The 26,462-nt window shown below is 38.7% G+C and overlaps 1 protein-coding gene across 1 annotated transcript; it reads left to right on the forward strand.

The window, feature by feature from the left end:
- Nucleotides 1-1,430: 1,430 nt before the first annotated feature.
- LOC106553335 (RIC1 partner of RAB6A GEF complex) lies at nucleotides 1,431-26,462 on the forward strand. Its single transcript, XM_087716043.1, has 22 exons — nucleotides 1,431-1,605; nucleotides 1,775-1,908; nucleotides 2,469-2,560; nucleotides 4,633-4,721; nucleotides 8,299-8,443; nucleotides 8,585-8,633; nucleotides 9,256-9,402; nucleotides 9,698-9,901; nucleotides 10,370-10,408; nucleotides 10,594-10,704; nucleotides 12,495-12,584; nucleotides 13,245-13,405; nucleotides 13,937-14,075; nucleotides 14,688-14,804; nucleotides 15,513-16,241; nucleotides 16,648-16,806; nucleotides 17,648-17,784; nucleotides 17,995-18,281; nucleotides 18,807-19,004; nucleotides 23,802-23,979; nucleotides 24,102-24,290; nucleotides 24,983-26,462. Exons 1-22 carry the CDS (start codon nucleotides 1,446-1,448, stop codon nucleotides 25,269-25,271), a joined length of 3,843 nt encoding a protein of 1,280 aa, XP_087572169.1. The 5' UTR covers nucleotides 1,431-1,445; the 3' UTR covers nucleotides 25,272-26,462.

Raw genomic sequence — 26,462 nt, forward strand, 5'->3', positions numbered from 1 at the left:
AGGGTCAGCAAAAAAAAAAAAATACTGGTTATGACTTTATATATTTGCTTAGAAAGGCATGGTCATGTCTTTTTATTGATAAATGTAATTAGACAGTTTTTATTGCTGTTGTGTAACCTTTACCGTTGGTAAGACTATAAGTAGTGGTACATGTGCAATAACTTTTAAATAAAATATAAAGGGGTGGAAATGACCTAATTTTTCCATACTTCTGACATTGTATTTTGTGTATCATGGATGCAAAAATTGTCACTTTCCTTACATCAGAAAGAAGAGATACTACTTTTCTATACTGTAGCGTTGAACATACTAATAGCTCTTACCATTAAACACTACACTGCTGTGGTTCCAGCCTAAGCAGCTTTTTTTTTCTAATAGCATCCATCATATGCCTTATCTCCACTGCTCTTAATTCTGTTACTCTCAATAAGCTCTTTTCACACCTTTACAATGGGGACATTGTCCTCCTTTGGAAGTTAAGCAGGTTCCTTATCTTACTTGATATCCACATTAGAAGAGAGATGCTGCTCTGAAAGTAGAAATATTCCCAATTGACCAACATATTTTAGAGCTTCCCAACTATCTGAAATTAATCAAAATGGTATATACAGTTCACTTTCTATTAAGCTTTTAGAGCAAAGAGAGATGTGATGTTACATTATTTCATGCTTGTATAAGGTTTTACACGATTTCCATCCCCTCCACTTTAAGGAAAAAGGAAAATGTTCTATTTTTATACAATGTATATATTGTGCTTTCAGTTACACTGGTCACCATTAGGAGGCATTACATGACCAGATTTACCCTCTTTGGGACTTGCTGCACAAAGGTAGCCAGTGGGAATTCAATGGGGTTCAAAACCTGTATTGGCAATTGAGGTCGTGAACATTTGTACTTTTAGATAAATATAGTACAGACTATATACAAGTGGTCCGTTGACTACTTATTCAGAGACTGATCCAAGATATGATGCCATTGAAAAAGGAGACTCATAACCAGTTCTCAAAGTTGTGGCCATCACGGCATCCCTAAAGTCACATGATTGCAATTTGGGCACTTGGCAACCAGTGCACATTTATAATAGTTGAGGCATCCTATGGTCATATGATCGCGATTTGCAACCTCCCCAGCCAGCTTGCAGCAAGCAAAATCAACAGGGAAGTCACAGGAACTTGCATGAAGGGAAGACTGTAGTATATTGGTAAGGTGACCAAAGTCAGTCTGCGTCTGATTTATTTTGCTTCTCTTTGCACAATGCAGGGCTACTTTCAACAATTCTTGTTCTTCCACCCCTACATCCAACTCTCCAAAAAGTTGGAGGATTATTTAGAGATGATAATTAGAGGTGATTGGGTTTATGAATACAGACATGTTGAAAAGTTCTAAAGAGAATTGATATATTAGTAAGATTGACATTTCTTTTATATCAAATATCTGATAAAATAATGTGCCTTGCTTGTAGTTTACAGTCCATGCTAGAGGATCTGATCATTGCTACAGCTGATGGTCTTCTACATCTTATTCACTGGGATGGTTTGACAAATGGAAGGAAAGCCATAAATCTCTGTACAGTACCATTTTCAGTGGATCTACATTCATCTAGAGGTATTTCTTATATGTATATATGGTTGAAAAGTGGGGATTCTAAATTAAAATTTAATATTTTGTAATAATTCATAGCAGTTTCCATTTCTTATATTACATAGAAATAGAATTGATGAAGAGAGCTTACAATTTAATAATGGCAGCTTTTAATAATTCTGTTCTTTACCAGGTTCTTTTTTGGGTTTTGAAAATGTACACATAACAAATATGGAATACTGTGCTACTCTTGATGGATTTGCTGTAGTGTTTAATGATGGCAGAGTTGGTTTTATTACACCAATGTCAAGTGGATTCACAGCAGAGGTAAGATTTCTTAGCAGTTCAATAGTTTGATTAGCTTTTCCAAGATATATCAAATTATTTGGTCATCTGTTGTCTGTTAGTAATATTTGAGCTATGCCTGAGAAATTGTGAAAATACATATAATTAGCCTCATTTACTAGAAAATAGGGTTAATTTACAGAAATATTCTAAATAAAATGAGATTCACTTTTTTGCAGTAAAATATTAAAGTAAGATTACCCCTTTAAAGAAAGGATGAAATAGACAAGTAATATTTCTAGAATATCAGCTTGTTTCATAATCTCACACCGGCATTATTATATTCTGCTAATAAATTTCAGCTATTGTTATTGTTAATTTATTTCCTTAAAATATGTTGTTCCCTTGTGCATCATTTATACATTCTTCCTTTAATATTTAGCACTATATAAAACAAATATTTCAGAATGCATGATACTGTACTTATATCAGTTTAAAGCTTGTTATCCGTTTTAAAAGGGCATATAGGTCATGTCTCATTTTAAGATATAACATAATGTGCTGAAAGCTAAACAGATAACTTGGATAAAATACTCTTGCAGCAACTCCATGGTGTTTGGGCCCAGGAAGTTTTTGATGGGACTTGTGTGGCTGTAAACAACAAGTACAGATTAATGGCATTTGGCTGTGCAAAGTAAGTTGAACATCTTAACTCAGAACTGGAATATATTCTTTTTAAATTATCTGAGGGTAAAATTGTTACTGTGCTAAAGTTACTGAATTCCTAATTATGCCATTCTTTCTCTAAGCTTTTAAATACAAATCCAAAGTTTATCATATCATCAGGAAAACTATCTTGTAAAGGAAGTTATTTAATTACTTAGGTAATTATTTAATAGCGGTTGGTGGAAGTACATATTTTTAAAATCTGCAGTTTTTAAATTCTTGATGGAAAGGTTATATCATTGTGCTTACATTTTGTACATCAACAGTTGTTGCTATAATGATCAATGTTCCCAAGTTGCCAAATCTTTTATGTTCATTGAGCAATATTGGATAAGGCTTATACTGTATAACTATGGTTTTAGAAAAAAATCTCAAACCAGTAAGTGTATTTTTGCTATTGTTATAGTAAAAAAAAAAGATTTAAAGCAATTTTGCTTCTTATCAGGTCTGTTTGCCCAGACCAACCAGGATTAGTCTGCAAAAGGTGTGGTTAACCTTTGTTTCCATTGTTTATTATGGAATTAAAATAATCACCATCCTCATTCCTGCAGCTCAGGTTTGTGGTAAATAGCACTCGAAATGGATTATCAGGCCATGTTTATATGCTTATGGCTGAAAAACAAAGGAGCATAAGGCTTGCTTTGAACTGCTTTTCTTTTTCCTGTAATAGAATGTTCAAAACATTTTAGAGTGATGGTATGGAAACATGGGACATTGTTGGGATGTTTGCAAGGTATTTTTGTACAATTTGCCTTCCTATAAGTTGATTATTATATGCCTTATATTCTGCACACATGTAGAATATGTTTTGATAGACGTTTGTCAGATATTTGAGGTGTGCTATCATATCCACTGCATTCTCCTCAACACTAAATGTGTCAAATACCTTCAGTCTCTCTTCATAATACTTAGTTTTTAGTGCATTAAGTACCCTTATTGCCCTTTCTTAAACCTCTTCAAATTTTCCGAATTCTTCTTTAAAGATCTGGACAGTGTATTCAAGTTGGAATACCTGCCCCAAGATAAGAAGGCCATTTCCAGTATTGTAATATGAAATGGTACTGTGAAAATAATTTTACCAGAATACTAGATCATTCTGTTGATATCTAAAAGATTATCTATTTATTGCATTTCTAAGTTATTTGCTGCATGGTATAAAAGTAGTTATCTTTGAGGTGAGTATCAGTACCAATGGTTAATTTCTGCATTTTATATTCAGGGCTGAATTTGTGTGATTTTTATTATTATTTTAAATTTGGTTGTTAGCTAGAACAGTCTGTTTTGAAGGGGGAAAAGGTGGATGTGAAAAAATAAATAAGAAAACCAACCAATCCAATCTAACAAGTACTGTGCATAATTATTTATCTAGTAGATCTAGTAGCCAATGGATTCAGTTGGATGCAGGATGTTCATGTAGCATCCACCAGCAGTTCTTTCAAGAACTCATCTTAAATCTAGAATTGGTTTAAGGAAGGCCTGCAGATGCTACATTCATGCCCATGTCATCTTTTTTCCCTTGAATCAGGCTCTCTGCACAGTCCTAATATGATTCTAACATTTGTTTCCCTCTGACACTAATGAGCTACCGGTGGTCCTTGCCTTACAACAGTTTGTTTAGTGATCATTCAAAGTTACAACGGCACTGAAAAAAGTGACTTATGATCCTTTTTGACAGTTATGATCTTTCCAGCATCCCTGTGATCCTGTGATCAAAATTCAGATACTTGGCAACTGGTCCATATTTATGACTTTCTGTGTCCCAAGGTCATGTGGTTTTGTGACCTTCTCACAAGCAAAATCAAAGGGGAAGCTAGATTCATTTAACAATCAGGTTACTAACTTATCAACTGCAGTGATTCATTTAACAACTGAGGCAAGAAAGGTCATAAAACTTAACAACAGAAATTTGGGGCACATTTGTGGTTGTATTTGAATTAATTATATGAAAATGGACTTATTTTTTACCTTCAGATTTTCATCTGATCAGCTTAATTTTAAAATTCTTGTCTCAGAATTGTTTGTGTTTTTTTTCTTTTCTAGTGGCTCTGTGCAAGTATATACAATAGATCATTCCACAGGGGCCATGCAGCTATCTCACAAACTGGAACTAACACCCAAGCAATATCCTGGTAAGCCCAATTATATCAATGTTCAGGTTGGATTTTTTATCATCTTTTTGGTGATATTCCTCCTTGATTCATTTATAACAAGTAAACAATTTGGCATACAGTGGCTGTACAAAAGGCTGAGCTACCCCTCCAATCATCTGGGTCTATGCACATTCAATTATGTATATCCTGTGCAGTTCTGTAGCAGGCAATATATGTCTGACAAAATATTAAAATATTATTAGTCTTCATAAAACACAGTCAGGCTGGCCATGTTATGCTCATGGCTGTACCATCTCTGTAGAGACAGTTATTTCTTTCTTTTAAGGAGTAGTTAACAGCTGTTTGTTAACAGTAACAGAACTAGCAGATGTGAACCAAAAAAATTCTAGAAGTTGTGAAAGAGCTATGTTTGCCCTAGTTCTTTTTCTTTTTTTTAATCTAGTAGTTATAATGGTTTTGCAACCCAGGTCATTCTACTAGTTACCCAACATGAATGCATTGTTTGCTTAGCCTCAGAGAAATCAAGTGGTTGGTTACCAGGAGAAAAGATTCCCTTTACACCAACATTTATACATCTAACACACAGTTTAGAAAGTTATAAATCTTGCTTTGCATTTCCGGATATTGTGCTCTAACTACAGACTTGTTAGAGAAATAGAGAAACTGCTTGGAAACAGTTATAAGTTTCACTTACGCTGTTCCAATATTTTTTACTAGCTTGGAAGGAATTGTGGCAGGGTTCCAGAGATCTATGACAACTTTGCTAAGAGCTCTGGTAAAAAATTTTCATATCTTTAAGCAAGAATAATTTATACAGAGGAAAGAGAGAGGGCGGAATGTAGATATGCATTTTCTATTTATCCTGATGACTTCTTACTCTGTTTTTGTGCATTACTTCTATGTATCTAATGAGGATAAAACTCTGCAGAGTTTAATAAAATTAAATTGCACCCTGTTAGAATTAATATTTTGAGGAATATTACCTATCCCATAGAGCCAATGTATAAGGTGACCAGACGTCCCACATCTGGCGGGACAGGCACGCCTTTTCATAATTTTTCCCATGTCCCAGGCCGTTCTCAAAAAACCTGCTTTATTTTGGTGCTCGCTCGCACCGCATGCCCGCCATGTATCTTTGCCTGCAAACAAAGCACTTCCGCACCCGCCGACAACTCCTGTGCGCGAGAAACGAGCCGGGCTCCCACGGGAGACACCCACCCACCCCCAGTCCGGGGGGGGGGCTGCAGGTGGGGGAAGGGCAGGGGGGGTGGAGGAGCCGCCACAAGGGCACCGCATTTACCCCTGCCGCCGCCTCATCCTCTGCCATGCTTTTGAGAAGACATGAGGGTTTTTTTTCCTGCTCCCGCCTCCTCCGCCACCTTCCTATTGGCTCCCGCGGCTTCATTGCTCCTCAAAAGCACTGCTGTTGGAGGAGGAGGAGGCAGCAGATATTCCGGTGGCGGCAGGGGCTTTGGGGGTTTATTTCAGCCGCAGCGCCGGGCGCAAGCGGCTAGAAATGGCTGCCCACAAAGGACCTCCCCAGACTTGTTTTGATGAGCACAGAGCGACTGACGGTAATTTGTGCCGGCTGCGGCCGCTCAAACTAGTGTCAGTCGCCCCCGTGTTCTGTAAACTCAAGCAGCCCCGTCCTCTCCTCCTCCCTCGGTCCTTCCCACGGCCGCCTCGCCAAAACCTGCACTCGCTCTCCCTCCACCCGCTTTGGCCGCTGCTGGCCATCGCCCAGCCGGGGCTGCTTGGGAACGGAGAGGACCCGGGCACGGAGGGAAAGAGCAGTGCGCGCCACACCCAGCCCCGCCGCATCTCTTCCCTGCAGTGGCGCGCCAGGCTGGTCAGGCAGCCTCGCCGGGTCTGGAGCGCTGCTGGCCATCGCCCAGCCGCCGCCGCCTCCCCTTCCTCCCTCCCTCCCCTTCCTCCCTCCCTCCCCCTCGGACTCCTCTTCCCGCCCCCGCCACCTCGGCTTGGAAGGGCCGGGAGAGCGAGAGAGAACGGGGGAATCTCTCGGGGCTCGCCGGAGCGCTGCTCCTTTCCCAGAGTGAGGGCGGCGCAGGGAAGACGATCCGTCGGAGAAACCTTCCGAAGTGGCCTTATTTCGCGCTATTCCACACCCGGCATTGGGGCACCGAGACAAAGTGCCCGAGGAGAGAGAAGGAAAGAAGGGGGGAGAGAAAAGCGGGCGCCCGAGCTCTTTCCCCACATCCCTATGCAGCGGGTTAAGAGAGGTCGCTCCCGGTGAAGCGTCGCCCCCGCACTCGCTGCTTCTGCCGCAGCCACACCAAGGCCGAGACGGGATTCGGGGTTTTGACAGATGCCCGTTTCCCCCCCGCGCAGCTCCCTCCGGCTGGAGAGCCATGTAGATCCCTTGTAGGGGGATGGGGAGGGAGGGAAGGGGAAGAGGTTCCGCGGGTGGGGGAGGGGAGGAAAATGGGGGATGCTGCGGAGGTCAAGGAGATGAAGAAGACCTTCATTGTGCCAGCCATCAAACCCTTCGATCACTACGATTTCGCCGCTTCCTCCTCTTCTTCTTCCCTGTCTGCGGTTCTGATTGCAGTTGCAAGGAGTGGGAAGGAGAGGAAGGAAGGAGGGTGGGGGAAGGAAAAGAAGAAGGGAGGGGGGGAGATGATGGAAGGAGAAAAGATGGATGGAAGGAGAAAGAATGGAAGGAGGAAGATGGAAGAAGAAAGGAAGAAAAAGAAGAAGGGAGGGAGAAAAGAGGGAAGGAGGTAGGAAGAAAAGGGGTAGAGAGGGAAAGAGCAGAAAGACAAAGAGGATGAAGTTGATAGGCAAGAGGAAGGAGGAAGGAAGGAAGAAAGAAAAAGGGAGGGAGAGAGGAAAGAAGAAAAGATGGAACTAGAAAGGAAAGAAGGGAGGAAGGGAATACAGGGAAAGAGCAGAAAGACAGAGAAGGTAGATAGGCAAAAGAAATGAAGCTGAAAGAATGGAAGGAGGAAGGAAGAGAAAATGAGGAAGGGAGTGAGTGAGGAAAGAAGAGAAGATGTAAGGAGAAAGGAAGGAAGAGAGGGAAAGAGCAGAAGATGGATAAGGTGAAGGTAGATAAGCAAGAGGAATGAAGGAAGAAGTGAGGTGTCTCGAGGAGGGTTAAAACATTTAGTGACCAAAGTTACAATGGCATTGAAAAAAGTGACTGATGACCATTTTTCACACTTAGCGACCGTTGCAGCATCCTCATGGTCACGTGATCAAAATTTTGTTTGGCAACAGATTCGTATTTATGCTGGTTTCAGTGTCCTGGGGTGACCTTTTGACAAAATATAAAATTTTTAATCAAGCACCACCACCCCGTCAATGGTGTCCCTCTTTACCAATCTGAAAATCTGGTCACCTTACCAATATACTACAGTCTTCCCTTCACCTTGTAGCTAAGTCTCTCTTTCTCATCCCAAAAGAATAGCAATGGTGGAATTTAATTGAATCCCTTGTGTACCATTTTGAATTTCCAGAAGAAAAGTAGGATTTCAAAATATTAACCACTATTCAACTACTGCCCATCTTTAAAATAGTTGAAAATATTACAAACAGTTTTTTAAATCTGCCAACAATTTTTATATTTCAATAGATATTTGGAACAAAACAGGAGCTGTTAAACTCATCAGATGGTCTCCAGATAATTGTGTTGTTATGGTGACCTGGGAATGTGGAGGCCTGTCTTTATGGAGCGTATTTGGAGCCCAGCTTATTTGTACTCTAGGAGGTGATTTTATGTAAGTAACTTGTGCTTCATATTAGGAAATTTAACCAAAATATGTATCTGCTATTCAACGTTTTATTTGCTGCCCCCTTATTAGTATGTATGTAGTGAATTGAAAACCAATGTAATATTTTGTGTATGCTATTCATTTTAGTCATCGAACTGATGGTACTAAAAAGGACCCTCTAAAGATCAGCTCTATGGTGAGCATCATTTATTATTATTTTACTAGTCTTTTTCTCTCTCATATAGGTACATACAATTAAATTTTATTCTAATACTTTACCAATAAATTAACCTGGACTTATCCACTCTACTTAAGCCTCTTTCTGCATTAATATTCCAATCCAGATATTTCCAAGTTACTTTTTAAATTTAATTTACTTAATTTACACAAAGAAAAATATTCAGGTTCATAAGCAAATAATATTCTCTGCCAGGGACAGATCTTAGAAAATCACAGTATGTTGTTCCTTCTGTCAGAATAACAAAATCATTCAGTTCATAGGAACTGGAATATGTCTTGGATACCAGTTCTCAGCAAATACTACTAATATTTCACAGAACAAGGCTGATGTTTGGATAGGGATTTTGTCTGTGGTTTCTCTTAGCACACATGGCTATAAAAGGTATACAGAATTGTGAAAATATCTAAATGGTGGGAAAGGGATATAAAGAAGGAGACTAGTGCTTTTCATCAAACCTATTGGTAACAATTTGATATTAGGCATTCTTTGAGTAGTAAAATTCTAGACAGTATTTTTCTATTACAATCTTTTAGTTGTTTTAAATGATATATACTTTATTTTTTATTTTTCTTCTTAGAGTTGGGGATCCGAAGGTTATCATCTGTGGGTAATCGATGCAAATAACTCTGGGAATTCAATGACCGAGAGCAAAAGCAAAGGGCAACATTTTGGTATTTTGCAATTTCAGTTCATCAAAAGTGCACTCGCAGTTAATCCTTGTATAGTAAGTATTAAATTTTGATGATTTGTAGTGCTATAATAGAAGTGTAGTTACTTCTGTTATATTTTAGGTCAAAACATTGCCTAAATTGAATTATATTAAAATTGTTTTTTTAAATAAAATATAAATAAAACAGTATATAATAATGCTGCTGTGCAAAGTTTCTTTGAAACATGAACATGCCACCACTCTTATATAATCTTTTCCCAATTTTATTTGGTTTTCTTATTTTATTTAAACTTTATTTATGTTACTACTGTTCACTGTCTGAAGTATTGGTTTCTTTGTTTATTCACAGAGCAGCCAGGAGCAGGTCCTCCTTCAGGGAGAAGATCGCTTATACTTGAACTGTGGAGATGTTGTGCAAGCTCAGAATCCTAGAAGTTCCTCGGCACATGCTGAACATAAGCCTGTCCGAGAAAGAGGCCAATTTTCATATGAGAGCTTAGATTCTCAGGGTTTAAGCACTTTATTAGGGCACAGGCATTGGCACGTTGTACAGGTAACTTCCTCCCTTGGCACTTGACTGCTTCCCTTTTCACATCTTATATTTTGAATGCTTGTCGGCTTCTGCTGTGAAAGAAGACCAGATTAAAAACTAGTGACTTCCCAAGGATACACCTTAAACTACTTTAACTTTCTCATATAAGAAACCTATCCTTAGTTCTATAATATCTATTGTCTATTAGGATCAAAACATATTTACTGTTAAAACTTCCTAACTGAATTTTTTTACTTATGTTCCTGATAGACCAGACATACATGCCAAGAAATATACATATGTCAATAAATATATAAAATGTACATGCAGATAAAGAACGCTGAATATCTACTATAGAGATACCCAGAGATCTTCTGAAAATGGGAATAAATATTTGCTGGTATAATCATGTAATATTTTATCTATTGGCTTTGATGGAATGTGGTAATTGTAATAAATTTTCATAATGCTTTTTTTCTTCTTTTAAAGATTCACAATATATATTTAGAGATCAACTGGCCCATAAGGGTAAGTTCCTTTAAAACGTGAATACTTTACAATTTTGATTGTATTGAGATAGAAATTTCACTTTTTATAGAAATGAATTGGATGGGACAGCTTGTCTTAGAAATAATTATTAATGAAATGGGACAAATAGTATAATTCTTCTGTTAATAAGGATCTGACGTTGCATTTGTTTTCTTCATAAACAGTTTTCAGCCATTGATAAGATGGGGCAGAATGTAGCTGTAGTTGGCAAATTTGGCTTTGCACATTACTCTCTGCTTTCCAAAAAATGGAAACTGTTTGGCAACATTACCCAGGTAAGTGACTGATTATAAATGAATTAGTGAGTTTCTTTTCTAAAGATGTTATTACCAATTTATAGAACGTCATTGAGGTTTATAGTCTGCTTGCTAATCTGTTGTGTGTAATGTATGTAATGTAATATAATGCATGTAAGATATGTATATATTAAATAATAGACATTTACCTTAAGGCTCATAGAAATAGTTTCTTGTCTCAGTGTTCAGTGATGGATATGACATTTTGTATTTTAGGAGAAAGGAGGAAAGAATCTTGTAAAAACAGGTCATTCCAGTAATATTGTAATTAAAGAATTTCTTATAATTTTGCTAAAAATAGAATTGTTGGCTAATAGCTATTCTGGCAGAATTCATTTTGGATAAGAGGGAGGCCACATTGTTTCCATTGTTTATCAATTTTGTGAATGGAGGAGATGGATTATAATAAGGGTGAGGAGGAGAAGGCAGGCCATGGGTATCTTTATTCCCAAAGCAGCTTAACTGGATTCTTTCTTCTGCCAAAGGCAGCTACAAGTAGCTCTGTAGGAAGGATCCTGGAAGTTTTATGTTTTTTACATTGTATTAGCTGCTTGGGAGGTTTGTTATTTTGAAATGTGAGTTCTAAATAATGTAATAAATAAAATAAACTGAGGGAATCAGGAAGGTAAACAAAAAATAGTCAACATAGTTCTAGACTGCATAAACAGGGATAGAATCAAGATCACATGAAGTATTAATACCACTTTATAATGCAGAGAAGAGCAATAAAGATTATTAGGGGGCTGGAGGCTAAAAGATATATTAAAAAGTTGCTGGAATTATTGGGTATATCTAGTATTATGAAAAGAAGGACTAGTGGTGACATGATAACAGTGTTCCGATATCTCAGGGGTTGCCACAAAGAAGATGGAGTCAACCTATTCTCCAAAGTAATTGAGGGTAGAACAAGAAGCAATGGGTGGAAACTAATCAAGGAGAGAAGCAATTTGGGACTAAAGAGAAATTACCTGACAGTTAGAACAATTAATCAGTGGAACAACTTGCCTCCAGAAGTTGTGAATGCTCTAACACTGGAAGTTTTTAAGAAGAGATTGGATAACCATTTGTCTGAAGTGGTGTAAGGTTTCCTGCCTAAGCAAGGGGTTGGACTAGAAAACCTCCAAGGTCCCTTCCAACTCTCTTATTCTATATTCTATAAAATATCTTCTACTTTCATGCTCAGATTTTTCTGAGCATGAAAAATCCACTTCAAGGAAATACTTCCTGGAGATTTAAGACAATAGCATTGCTTTCAATCGCAAGGGGGTATGCACAATATTTAAAATGTGAAAATAACTTGTTTTGAGCACTAAACAGATGTTTTCAATAGCAAATGGGCCTTTTCCAATGCCATTCAGACTTTACCAAAACCATAAAAAAATTCCAGCAAGTTCAGAACAACATCAAAACATTTCAGTCATCTCGAGCTTGACACAGCTCTTTCAAATTCAAAATGGCATTTCTGGCTCAATTTTTTTCTAGTGGGATAGCATGTTTGTACTATCTTCTCAATATCAACCCCTAATGATTATATAGTGATGTCAAAGCCAATAACCTGCAGTTCTTATAAATAGTGTAAATATAATATTTAGGATTGACTTCTAGAATACTCTGGGCCAAGGAAGAATGTTTATCCATAAACGTTATTAGAATTTTACTAACATCTTTTTATTATGTAATTGTATTAGCCTTGATTATATTAGTCTTGATGGATAAGCTGTTCGGATTTTTAAAAAGTTGAATAATTCTAGCTTTCCATTTACTTTTAGGAACAAAATATGACTGTTACTGGAGGCTTAGCATGGTGGAATGACTTCATTGTCATTGCATGCTACAACTTAAGTGATCGCCAGGAAGAGGTAAGGCAGACCTTGAATATAAAAGACTGAAATTCTCCCGTTGATGCACTTTTATGGCAACATTAAATAGAAATCTGCCTGTAATATTAGTTATATTAGAAACTTTATTGCCTGCATAGCAATAACAATTACAAATAACAATAACTGTTATTTTCATTTTTCTTTCTGTTCTCAGAAAGTGTTAGGATTAAAATTAATATTCCTCAAAATTCTGATTTTTGTAAATAAGATTTTTTTAATTGCAGCTAAATAACAGGATGTTAGTCTCATTTTTCTTATGAGTGTGATAGTTTAGAAATTGGATTCTCCCTCTAAAATGTTTAAAGATTTACTTCCATAATAGTTTTATTGTTTCATACTGTAGGATTAATTGTTCAAATGTCTGCCCAACATTACTTTTGCATTTTGTTTTTAATGTAAGAGTAACATCTGATACATATAGAGTGTTCTTTCTTCCTCATCTCAAGGAGGAAAAGGATAGTGAATGAAGAGTATTTAGCATCACAACAGAGATGAAAAATCCATTCTATGAAAAATCTTCAATCAGTAGTAAGGGTGTAGATGAGCCAGCCTTATTATAATGAGGAAAGGACAAGGTTTGAAAATTAGTTTAAATTCTCCTTATAAGTTTGTGATCAAAAGTTTTCATTATTCTTTCAGCTAAGAGTATATTTACGAACAGCCAATCTGGACAATACATTTGCTCATATCACCAAAGTGCAGGCAGAAACTTTATTGCTCAGTGTCTTTCGGGACATCATAATTTTGTTCAGAGCAGACTGTTCTATTTGCCTTTATAGTATTAAAAGAAAATCTGATGGGTGAGTATACTTGAAATATGTTATTGCATAATTCATTTTACTTTACTTTTGTTTTAAAGTATGGGTGAGGGAGAAGGAAGCCTTTGGTGAAAATCTCTTGAATTAGATTTGAGTGGTGTCCTTTTTGCTCTTGTTCATTCTGATGTGGCCCCCTTGTAAATATTAACCCAGACAGAGTTCAGTATTACAGGCATTAAGTCATGTTTAGCTCAGCAGGTACTTTATGTTAGATAACTCAACAAAGGTAGCCATAAAAATGAAAAATATTTTCCTTAACCAGTAGTATTAAAAATTGCCAAAGGAATATATAGTTAATAATTAAATATACAGTATAGCCTATTGTAATCTGACTTACTTTTCAATGCTGTTTGCTTTATTTGGTTACATATTTACAATATCTTTGTCTCATCAGGATTGTTGTATTATCTGAAAATTATTATCATAGTGATAGACAAAGATGTTAGAGTACCTCACACATGTTTATTTGGGGCTAGTAGGATACTGACCACTGGACATTTCTTTGTCTTTCAGCCCTAATCCCACCACAAGTATTCAGGTTCTTCAAGAGGTTTCTATGTCACGTTATATTCCTCACCCCTTCCTTGTTGTGTCCGTTACTTTAACATCAGTAAGAACAGAGACAGGTATCAGCTTGAAAATGCCACAGCAGGTATCTACAGGGTATTTTAAAAATTATTTTAAAGCCAGTGAAAGCAGATTTTCCACTTGAAAACAGTATATATGACAACACCATCCCTCATTAAATCTCCCCAATTGTTGGAGCAAGATATATGAGAGGACATGGTTGATAAATCATGGTGTTTTAGGTTAAAGGCAAGATAAAAATGCATGTGTTTGAACTAATATTGATTTTCCTAATGTGAATATTTTTATGAAGGAATGATTTGGATTTATTGCTGCTTTACAGCTTTGTGTAAATGTTTTTGTTTTTTTTAAGATGATGAAATTGCTGTTGTTTTGAATGAGAGTTTACTTGTAAAACTTTTGAGGATTCAGTCTGGCTCTATGATGTTCAACATCAAAAATAAACTACGGGGAGAGATAGGGGATATAATGTTATCAGTCTGCTGAATGATAATCAGCTTTACTTTTCGGAGAAGGCAGTTGGGTCATCAGCTTTTCGTTTATGACCAGCATGGATTGAATGATATTGAATAGTATGCTTTTCTAAACCCAGTGCTGATCCTGATGTGTTTGAACTTTCAGAAAAACAGATTCAGCAAAATTGAAAAGGAATAATAAATGTTTGTTTTTCTTTAAGGCCTGTGAAGCAGAGAGCATTATGTTAAATTTAGCTGGACAGTTAATCATGGTACAAAGAGATCGATCAGGTCCTCAGATACGAGAAAAGGAGAGTAGTCCCAACCAAAGGAAACTTGTGAGTTAACTTATGGAAAAATCTCAATGAAAGGAATGCGCATTGTGAATTAATCTGAACGTGTAATACTTTGTTGATCTTACAATTAAAATAAGCGGTTAATAAATGACTAACTTTTCTAAATTCTTGTAACATTGTTTTTTTGTAACAGTCTTTTCTTTAGAAGCAAATTAGAATTAGTTTCAATTATTTCAATTATTATTTTCAAATAGTGCTTACTTACCCAAAATTGTAGGATAGTGATTAATGTACAAGGTTGTTTTCAAACTAACACAACTAACAGTATGAACTGTAGCAATATCTTAATAAATATAGCAGGGACGGAAGGCAAAAATAAGGGAATTAATATCAGTAACAAATATAAGCAGTACTGTAACTTTAGATTGTTTTTAAGGAACCTTTCCTTCATTTCTGTACTTCGGTAACCCGTTTATGTTAATAAAGAGTGAAGAAAAATAGATAACAAGCTGTATTGCTGATTATTTAAAACTATGGGGAAAATACTTTGTAGTAACAGGATAATATGAAGAAAATGATGGAGGAGATTAGGGCGAGTTACATTAATTTAGTAAACTAACATGAATATGCTTATATTGAGGAAGAATGTGATGTCAGCAGAATTAATGTTTGTTGCCATGTAAAATTTGAACAACTTGTGTAAAGGGAGAAAAGAAAATAGCCTAATTAGTATTATTCCTATGTTCTCAGCTGCCATTCTGTGCTCCTGTTGTACTTGCCCAGTCTGTAGAAAATGTTTGGACGACATGCCGCTCTAACAAACAGAAACGGCACTTATTGGAGGCTCTGTGGCTCAGCTGCGGGGGATCAGGTATGAAGGTCTGGCTTCCTTTGTTTCCCAGGGACCATCGCAAACCACATTCCTTTCTTTCAAGACGGATCATGCTGCCTTTCCACATTAACATCTACCCCTTGGCTGTTTTGTTTGAAGATGCCTTGGTTCTTGGTGCTGTCAATGACACTGTGCTTTATGACTGTTTATACACTCACAGCAGTGCTGTTGAACATTTAGAGGTCCTCTTCCCCTTCTGTATTGTTGAGAGAACATCTCAGATCTACCTCCATCACATTTTACGCCAGCTTTTGGTGAGGAACCTAGGCGAACAAGCCTTGCTTTTGGCTCACTCTTGTGCCGCATTACCATATTTTCCTCATGTGCTAGAACTGATGCTCCATGAAGTGCTGGAAGAAGAAGCTACCTCGCGGGATCCCATTCCCGATCCTCTTCTTCCCACCGTGGCTAAATTTATTACAGAGTTCCCCCTCTTCCTACAGACTGTTGTTCATTGTGCTAGAAAAACAGAATATGCCCTGTGGAATTATCTCTTTGCTGCTGTTGGAAATCCAAAAGACTTGTTTGAAGAGTGTTTAATGGCCCAGGATTTGGACACAGCCGCATCTTATCTTATTATTCTGCAGGTAATTATATTCACTCGTTTTATTCAGACAAGTGATATGGTGTATTAAGCACACGACCCAAAGGACACATTATTTTGATAGAGCTTTGTCTCTTACAAGTATATATTTATTAACTAAGGACGGAAATAAAAAATTAGAGAAGGATGCTAATTATCTTTGGGAATGAAATTGTCTACTATGCAGTCATCTGTGTAAGTATAGAGGACCTGATTGATATAATAGGTGTCTCTAGGCCATTCCCAGTTAGCAGTCCTATCATAGTCATGGACAGTAAAATCATGGGCCATGATTATTGGACAATGAAATCAAAGGTGTGAAGTTTGATCCATGCTTTTATCTGCAGCCTTTTCTGTTTGCTTATTGAATCAGTGGCTTCTGTGTAAAAAGTGTTTTATATTGGTTCCAGAATATGGAAGTTCCAGCCGTTAGTAGGCAGCATGCAACTCTGCTATTCAATACAGCTTTGGAGAAAGGAAAGTGGGATCTTTGTCGGCACATGATCAGATTTCTGAAAGCCATTGGCTCTGGCGAATCAGAGACCCCTCCTGCTACACCAACAACTCAGGTTTGAAAGGCACACAATTGCTCTATCATAAATGTCTTTGACACTAACCCAGGTGTAAATTTTTGGAGGGGAGGGTGTTCAAGTCATGTGTGGAACTTGCTAACTATCCAGTTATCCTATCAGATATTTTCCTCAATAAATGGATTTTAATCATACACTAAACCATAGTCCTTTTTATTAATGAATGACTGTATGTGAACATAATTATTTGATGGTTAAGAGTAACTAGAACTTGCAACCCATATTTGACATCTTAAGCAAAGCCTGGATTTGCTTGTGTATAATGTCACATTTTGATCAAAGGGAATAGGAAAAAAGAGTCATATTTTCAGAACTATAGCATAACATTCTCAGTCTCAGCAGAACCACTATTTGCTTATAGTCGTTCTTTGATGTCTGCAATCTGCAAGATGTCCAAGCTAGGCCTATGCTGTTTTGGTAGCAGATGGCAAGGTGTCTGGACAGAGGCTTTCTTCTCTTAAGCTAAGGGTTTTTGATCCTTTTTTGAAAAATAACCAAATGTAGCATTAAGCCTATCTGACGCAGTAGCCACCTTAATGTCATAATATAGCAAGAAAGCAAATAATAATAATAAAATTGAAGTCATTATAAGTAAATGGAATTTTTTTCAGGGAGCATCTTTTTGATGGAGGATTACTTGAATAACTCATCATTGTGAAATTCATTAGAAATATTTCTTTCATCATAAAACCTACTCTCAGCTTTTCTGGTTTTCAGCCAGTCTACTCTTTGCTTTTTTAAATTTAATCAGTTTAGATACTGTCCAACTCTAAACAAGTCTCCAACTGGTCTATTCTTATCCTCCTTTCCTTCCATGTAGGAACCTACTTCAAGTGGTGGCTTTGAGTTCTTCAGAAATCGCAGTATTAGTTTGTCTCAATCTGGAGAGACACTTCCAGCTGGCAAATCGAATTTGCAGAAAACCCTGAGCATGCCATCTGGCCCATCTGGCAAAAGGTAACCAAGTAGAAGATAATATATGTCTCTTGCTATATATTTCTTTGCATCAAGCCCCTACATAAATTATAGAGATTATTACTACCTTACTGATTCTATTTGAGGATGAAATTTTACAGTACTCCAACTTTTGATTCCTAGAAAATTAGGCCAAATCCATAGTAGAAGTTAGTCTTTGGTGTTAACTTTCTTATTTTCCCACCTTTGTAGGTTGAGTAAGGAAAATGATTGTGCTGAGAACATGTACATTGACATGATGCTGTGGAGACATGCTCGCCGTCTTCTGGAAGAAATCAGGCTTAAGGACCTTGGTTGTTTTGCTGCACAGCTGGGCTTTGAGTTGATCGGCTGGTTGTGTAAAGAGCGCAACAGAGCTGCCCGTGTGGAGGATTTTGTGTCTGCCTTGAAGACATTACACAATGATTTTCTTTGGCCATTTCCCATTATTCCAGTGTGCTCTATAAATTCACCTTTGAAGAATGGAAAATGTAGAACAGGTATCTTATCCTCCCTTTTATTTAATTTACCAGAATCTAAATGTAGCTTTAGAGTAAATGGAGTCTTACAGTGCTTTCATTTTGGGTTTTCAGATCAGATTATTATTTTCATATTTGTACCAAATCCATTGTTGGTGCTACCATAGAGGCAAATGTAGCAGGCACTTTGAATTCAAGTGATGTTACACTTTAGCACATTAAGATTAAACATGTTTAATTCAGTCTTTGAAATTAAACTGTATTTAAACAAAGAATAAAAACATACAGCAAGTAATTGTTGGAAGCAAGTTATTGTTGGAATTGATACTATCTGCTTGATGAGTTCATAGGAAATAAAATAAATCAATTTGGTTTGATTGTGTGCAGGTTTCCACTATATGTGGCTTTATTAATCTATACTGAAGCTTGTTGTAGGCATCCTAAATAGTAGGAGTTAGTTACAAGTCCTTGAAATGAAAAGCTTGAAATCTTAAATAACATGTTTAAGGCTGGAACAACAGCTCGTTCACATGCTCTCATTTCTAGTAATAGGCGAACAACTCTTAAAATCACAGTCTGCGGACAGCTTTTTAAACATGGAAATAGACTCTGGCATCCCGGGTATACCAAGGAGTCACAGCTGGTTTGGTGCCATCAGCTCCTCCCAAAGAGAGATGGATACAGCATCTTCCCATGGCCCTCAAATGCAGGAGGCATTCCTCTCACCTTTGTTAAGTAAAGTGGGTGAGTTCTTTATTCTGATATTTGGCTTTCTTTTAGGTGATTCTGGGTATTTTGTCTGAAAATAAAAATATATTTTTCATATATTACAACTGCCATTTGCTTCTTTATCTTTCTTGGGAATAATGCAGAAGGTAAAGGATTAAATAGCAGAGGAAAAACAAACCAATAATATATTTATGAATTCATATTTAGAATGAATTCAAAATAGGAATTCTATTGGCAGCAGCAATCTAGAACTTCATCACAAGATAGCATACCTATATGTATAGTGACCATGCTAGTCTCTTTTGGAATAAGCAGTGTTCACAATGTGCAGAAAAAGAATAATAAATATTAAATTGGAAAAAAAATTATTTGTATCCCACCGTTATTATTTTTATAAACAATTCAAGGTGGTGAACATATCTAAATATTCCTTCCTTTTCCTATTTTCCCCACAACAAGCCTCTGAGGTTGGCTAAACTAAGAGTGAGTGATTGGCCCAGTCACCCAGCTGGCTTTCATGCCTAAGGAGGGACTAGAACTCACTAGCCTAGTGCCCTAACCACTAGAACAAACTCACTTGTTCAAATCAACATCATTCAGTGTCTGTCCTTATAAGCTATCACTAAACTTCTTAACTTCCCATTCTTAAGGATATCATTAAGCACAACCTTCTGAAAGTCCTCTTACTCTCAACAAGTTTACTCTTTGTACATTTGCTTTGCTATTAGATTCACATTCATTCTCTCCTTAACAGGAGTACTTGGAATGGACAACACCACCACTAAGCGATCATAAAATATACACAAAGTGGTCATAAAATGTCATCCCGTTTGGTTGATGCCACACACTCCTCTATGCTATTCTGTGACAGAACTTTATTCCCTTCGGGAACTCCCCCTTTCCCGGGGATGGCTTCCTTAAGACGCTTCCTTAATGACGGATCTTGGGATCCCGAGAGGTGGCATGCGAAGAAGAGATTTCTTAGGGTTTTTTTACAGGAGTTTTTAAATCAAATTTTAGGGGGGGGGGGCGGGAGGTTGATACGGATGGCTCAGACAGGCTTGGTGGGGGGGGGAGTCTGCCAGGGCACAGGCCAGAGCTAACTAATGGGTGCGGGTCGGGAGTGCTGGGAAGGGTTGGGATTCCGGGGGAGACATTAAGCCTTTACATTTGGGGGTTCACCATCTCTACTGTTTGTGGGAGAGGCAGATATGATGGGGGCCGAAGGCCAAATTATGTTCGGAGGACGCGGGTCCGCTGTTTAAGAGCAATCGCGCGTTCCAACCCTCATCACCCTTCTCACACCCCTGGGTCCTCGGGATTACAGGACCCTGGTCTCCGGCTGGTGTCGCTTAATGCCAGGTCTGTGGTACATAAGGCTCCCCTCATTTATGACCTCATACAAGAGGGTAGAGCAGACCTGGCGTGCATTACGGAGACCTGGTTGGGCCATGAGGGGGGTGTTCCCCTTAGTGAATTATGCCCACCAGGCTTCCGGGCGTTTCACCAGCCGAGAGCCCAGGGCAGGGGTGGGGAGGTGGCGGTGGTTATTAGGGAAAGTCTCAGACCTCAGGAGGTCACTGTGCCTCAGATAGGCGGGTGTGAGTCCCTTTTTGTGAAATGGGGCCTTGGAGTTCAGGTGGGCCATTTTGTTATGTACCTGTCTCCCTGCTACGTTTCATCGGCCCTGCCGGAGCTGCTAAATGTGTTACCTGGATTGGTGGTTGATTTCCCCAGGCTTATGATCCTGGGGGATTTCAATCTGCCTTCCATTGGCGAGACATCCGAGTCAGCTTGGGAGTTCATGGCTTCCATGACGGCTATCGACCTAACTCAGTTAATTCAAGACCCCACCCATAATGGGGGACACATGCTCGACCTGATTTTTGTCTCTGGGCAGTGGATGAATGATCTAGATTTAGGGGATATTTCTATCCAACCCTTGTCATGGTTGGATCATTTCCTCATCAGTCTTGACTTCCATACTGCTACCCCTCACCGCAGCGAGGCGGAACCGACTAGATGGTTCCGCCCCAGGCACCTGATGGACCCTGAAAGGTTCCTGATGGAGCTTGGGACTTTTCCTGAATCCCTTGCTCACAACTTGACCGCAGCCCTAGTGGAAGCCTGGGATAGGGCGGCTACGGGGGCTTTGGAGCGTGTTGTGCTTTGGTGGCCTCTGACCCGGTGTGGATCCTGGGTAGCTCCCTGGTTTACCGAGGAGCTCCATGAGATGAAACACCGGAAAAGATGCCTAGAGAGTGGTTGGAGGGCCAGCCGGTCCGAATCTGATTGAACACTAGTAAGAATTCATATTAAATCCTACTTAGTGGTGATAAAAGCGGCAAAACGGCAACATTTTCCCGCTCTTATCGCATCCGCAGATAACTGCCCAGCCGCCCTGTTTAGGGTGATCCGCTCCTTACTTAACCAAGGAGCTGGGAAAGACTCCTTGCAGGTAGGACTGAAAAATTTGTTCAGTATCTGCAGGATAAAATAGCACAGATCCGGACAGGCTTGGACTCTGACTGGGTAGATTCGGGTGAGTCGATGGGGATGAATCTTGTGGAGACCATCTGGGATGAGTTTGATCCTGTGACCCCCGAGGGCATGGACAGGATTATGGGGAGACTCAGTGCTGAGTGTCCCTCTTGGTTAGTCTCGGCTTCCCAGGAGGTGACACGAGGCTGGCTCCAGGTGATTACCAACGCTTCATTGAGAGAGCGGTTCTTTCCCACCGCCTTGAAGGAGGCGGTGGTGAGGCCCCTCCTTAAGAAGCCTTCCCTGGACCCAGCTTCTTTAGCCAACTATCATCTGGTCTTCAACCTTCACTTTGTAGCGAAGGTTGTTGAGAGTGTGGTAGCACATCAGCTTCCCCAGTCCCTGGATGAAGCTGTCTACCTGGATCCATTTCAGTCGGGTTTCAGGCCCGGATACAGCACAGAGACGGCATTGGTCGCGTTGGTCTATGATCTCTGGCGGGCCCGGGACAGGGGCTGCTCCTTTGTCCTGGTCTTATTAGACCTCTCAGCGGCTTAAGATCCCATCGACTATGGTATCCTACTGCGACAACTCAGGGGGTTGGGAGTGGGGGGCACCGTTTTACGGTGGTTCTCCTCCTACCTGTCGGATCGGTTGCAGTTTGTGTTGCCTGGAGGGCAGGGATAGACCCCGAGGCGCATCACTTGTGGGGTGCCCCAGGGGTCGGTTCTCTCACCCCTCCTGTTCAACATATATATGAAACCACTGGGTGAGATGACTGTAACAGTTAAATGGTTTGGGGGTACGGTATCAATATGCTGATGATACCCAACTTTTCATCTCTACCCCAAACCACCCAAACGATGCCCTCGACGTGATGTCCCGATGCCTGGAGGCTGTGCGGATCTGGATGGGGAGGAACAGGCTCAAGCTCAATCCCTCCAAGACTTAATGGCTGTGGTTTCCGTCATCCCGATTTGTGCATCTTGTTCCATCTTTGATGATAGGGGGAGAAATTTTAGCCCCCTCAGAGAGGGCCCGCAATCTGGGCGTCCTCCTGGATATGCGGCTTAGTTTAGAAGAATACCTGACGGCCGTGACCAGGGGGGCCTTTTACCAGGTTCGCCTGGTACGTCAGTTGCGCCCCTTCCTGGATCGGGATGCTCTGTGCACAGTCACTCATGCCCTCATCCTTTCTCACCTGGACTACTGTAACAGTCTCTACATGGGGCTGCCTTTGAAGAGCACCCAGAGGCTTCAGCTGGTCCAGAATGCAGCTGCGCGGGTTATCATGGGGGCACCTAGGTGCTCCCATGTTACACCCCTTTTAGGCGTCCTGCACTGGTTGCCAGTTGTCTTCTGGGTGCGATTCAAGGCACTAATTATGACCTTTAAAGCGCTCCATGGCTTAGGCCCAGGGTACCTGCGAGACCACCTACTGCCACCGATAGCCTCCCACCGTCCAGTGCGATCCCACAGAGTTGGATATTCTATTTATTTATTTTTTTAACTTTTGTATTATGTGTTTCTTTTAATGTTGTACGTCGCCCTGAGTCTTTGGGAGAAGGGTGGCATATAAATCTAATAAACCTAAATCAACCAAACCAAAATACAATGTTGTATGACTGTACTGACTTAATGTGGCAGTTGTAGTTGCAATTATTAAGCAAATCCTGTGTAGTCTTGAGTGTGACGTCACATGATTGCCATTTGTGACCTCCTGCCGGCTTCTCCCTTGATTTTTGTTGGAAGCCGGCTGTGAAAGTCATACATGGTGATGATCTGACTAAGGGACACACAGCCATTGTAATTTCAAGCCAATTGTCAAGTGTCTGAATCTTGATCCTCTGGCCGAGAGATGCTACAATAGCCACAAATACAAGAAACAGTTGTCTCATTCAACACCATTGTAACTTCAAATAGTTGTTGAACGTTTACATATTTTACATTTTGTTTCCCCATTTCCCCTTCTTTAGTAAAGTCACTTATTGCTGCTATTTTGGTTTCTTATGTATAACTTGTTTTCAGTTTTCCCAGAGAAACACAATTATCTTGTTTTGATACATTATTATTTTTTAGATAGACTTTCATGCATCACATATACTAGTGTTCACTGCAGATGTGGTACTTGATAATATGGCATCATCTACATACAAAAATACATGCAGGTTTCATACTTTTCACATTCCACCAGCATCCATATGTATTTATCCATAAAAAAATATTAAACAGCCAAGTACACTATACTGATGAGATGCAGGGTTTTTTGCACATTTTAAATAAGTCACAGAGACATTGAAACATCTATATTTGGTTTACTGTATTTGACAGGTGACGAGGGAAGCATTGGCTCTGCCACGGATCTGACAGAAACAAGCTCTATTGTGGATGGAGACTGGACCATGGTGGATGAAAATTATTCTGCCTTGAGTCTGACGCAGTCTGAATTGGAACATATCTCTTTGGAGCTAGCCAGCAAAGGGCCGCACAAATCACAAGTTCAGCTGCGGTAAATGTGATGGGAGTTTGTATTGTCATTGGGATTCCTTTGAGTTGTTCTTAGTGGATGGGGACCAAGGATAATATACCATGTTTCTGTGCCTTAGACAGTGCCTGTGGGTCTTTTTGTAGGTATTTGCTTCATATTTTCATGGAAGCAGGATGCCTGGACTGGTGCATGATCATAGGCCTCATCCTTCGAGAATCTTCAATCATCAATCAAGTGTTTAGTCTGGCGCAGTCTTCAGAGGTTGATGGGGAAATGTTGCAGAACATTAAGACGGGACTGCAGGCAGTAGAAAGATGGGCTTCTACAGACTGGTGAGTTGCATGAACCTCCTTTCACTATACATAAGATTTAAGCTGCTTTTCTAAGAAACAGCAGTAAACAAAGAAATAATATTCAACTTATTCAAAATTTAACAGATAGCAAAACATAATTTTAATGCTTAATCTCTTTGAAGACAGTATTCTATATGTTGAAATACTACATATAATACCTGATATAATTTATCTGTGGAATTATTTTGTAACTGACTGACTGTTCCTATTAATACACTTGACAAGAGTTCTTACTTCAACATTTGAAGATGTATAATATGAACAGAGAAGTATGTATCCAATGATATGCACAGTATCTTGAATTAGCATATTTCTCATAGTAAAGTAGTAGGTTGCAATACCAAAGTTTGGCTTAATTTGAAAACGCTAGGAAGCTCCAGGACTGTAGATTAGATGGGAAGAAAAACAAGCACCATCTCCACTAGATAAAAGCATTGAAAAATTGCTTGCAGGTTGGCATTAAAAAAAAGTATATTCATATGATTCACAAGAAACCAAGCTCAATTTTAGTGAAAATTAGAGCATCATATATATTTTCATTGTACAAAGGGCATCCACTTGTTGGATTGGCTTACTACACCAAGTTAATAATCAAAAAAGGATAATTACTGAATTTGCAGTCTTAAAAATGTTTAAACTATTTTTTTATTTTCTTATCTTATATGGTTTAGTCCTGGCTATAAGCCATTTTTAACCATTATCAAGCCACAACTGCAGAAGCTGAGTGAGATATCGGAGGAACAGGTGCAACAGGAAGCCTTTCAGCCTACAAATCTGTCAAGAGTGGCTGAACAAGCCAGTCCAAGGGCAGAGGAGAACCGGATTTCAACTAACCACAATGCTAGTCCTCAAAGTGACATTGGTCCTAATACTTCAATTCGACCTGATGAGGACATGATTGGATTGGAAAAGGAAGACCATCCCCTTCAGGAAGGCAATTATGACTGTACTGTCTCCTGACAGCATCAAACATAATAACTGTTTTAGTAAAGCTTCATAATGATGGCATTGAAGAATACTGCTTTTGGAAGAAAGTACAGTAATCATTTTTTTTTTCTTCAAAACATACATTTAGTTTTGCTTTGTTTCTGTTTTTAATGAATACTTTTTTTTACATGAGTAGAGAATTTCCTTGAATTTGGGAATGCTTTCCCAGTAATTTCCTCAGTTCTTTTGTTTATCTGATTGTGTGAAAAGCAGCAATATTCACCTGTATTCCAAGATTTATTTGAAGTTCTTGTAAAGTCTTTCTCTATTTTTACTTAATCATGCAGAATACCTACTATGTATCAGTGTATATGATCTTTATTGATTTTTTTTTAAATGAAAGAAAATTTAATCTTGGAGGCAATTCTAAGATTTACCCATCTGCACCATCCCCAACTCAATTTTTGAACCAAAACTTGAACAAGTTGACAATGAAGCTTGCTGGGATGAAATTTTGATGCATTCTGTGTAGTTTAATTGCCTAAAGGAAATGATGGCCTGATTAAGCTAAATTCTATTCTATAAATTATGCAGGTATCACATATTTTGACATCACCAAATATTATATATTAAAAATTGTAAAATACCTTGTATCTTTTGTGAATACTCTTGTATATTTTCAAGTTTATTGTTTATGCTTTTGGTCTTTGCTCCACAGTGTAGGGTAGCTTTATCTATCTTGCATGTTTGTACTTTTAACTCCAGGAAAACTAAAAGTAAAATTGCACTTCTATCAGAATGCAACTGACTTTCATCTGGATTATTTGCAGCTTCGTTTCATCATTTAGTCTGTTCAGATCCATTCTGAGCAAAAATATTTTAAATGAATTACTGAATCCTTATTTATTTCAATTGTAAAGATGCTTTCCTCAAGATTATTTTTGTGTAAATAAAACCAATTTATATATTACTGCTATTAAGACTTTGTAATGGCAATGTACAGTGTATATATTTAAGCCACCATCTTGCTAATATTTTATAATGCATATACTTGTAACTAAAAAAATGTTTATTTTAACTTTCATACAACAATATTATGAAAAACTGGCTGCAGCAGAATCTCATGTTTGCTTGAGGTACTTATTTTTTCAGCCTGCTGACTCCAGATTGGTATTATAAATACTGATGTGTAATACCTGTAACAGTATTAAAATTTAAATATTG

This window comes from Thamnophis sirtalis, unplaced genomic scaffold (assembly GCF_051295495.1).
Source record: "Thamnophis sirtalis isolate CommonGarterSnake01/CBP01778 unplaced genomic scaffold, rThaSir2_p1.2 scaffold_5, whole genome shotgun sequence".
Classification (NCBI taxonomy): Eukaryota; Metazoa; Chordata; class Lepidosauria; order Squamata; family Natricidae; genus Thamnophis; species Thamnophis sirtalis.

Excerpts from the sequence above, each read along its gene's own strand:
- LOC106553335 (XM_087716043.1), top strand. The coding sequence starts at position 1,446 with ATGTGCCTTGCTTGTAGTTTACAGTCCATGCTAGAGGATCTGATCATT. Across the intron at positions 8,444-8,584 it reads ACTCTAGGAGGTGATTTTAT|TCATCGAACTGATGGTACTA; the intron begins GTAAGTAACTTG and ends TATTCATTTTAG. Across the intron at positions 12,585-13,244 it reads TAAGTGATCGCCAGGAAGAG|CTAAGAGTATATTTACGAAC; the intron begins GTAAGGCAGACC and ends TTATTCTTTCAG.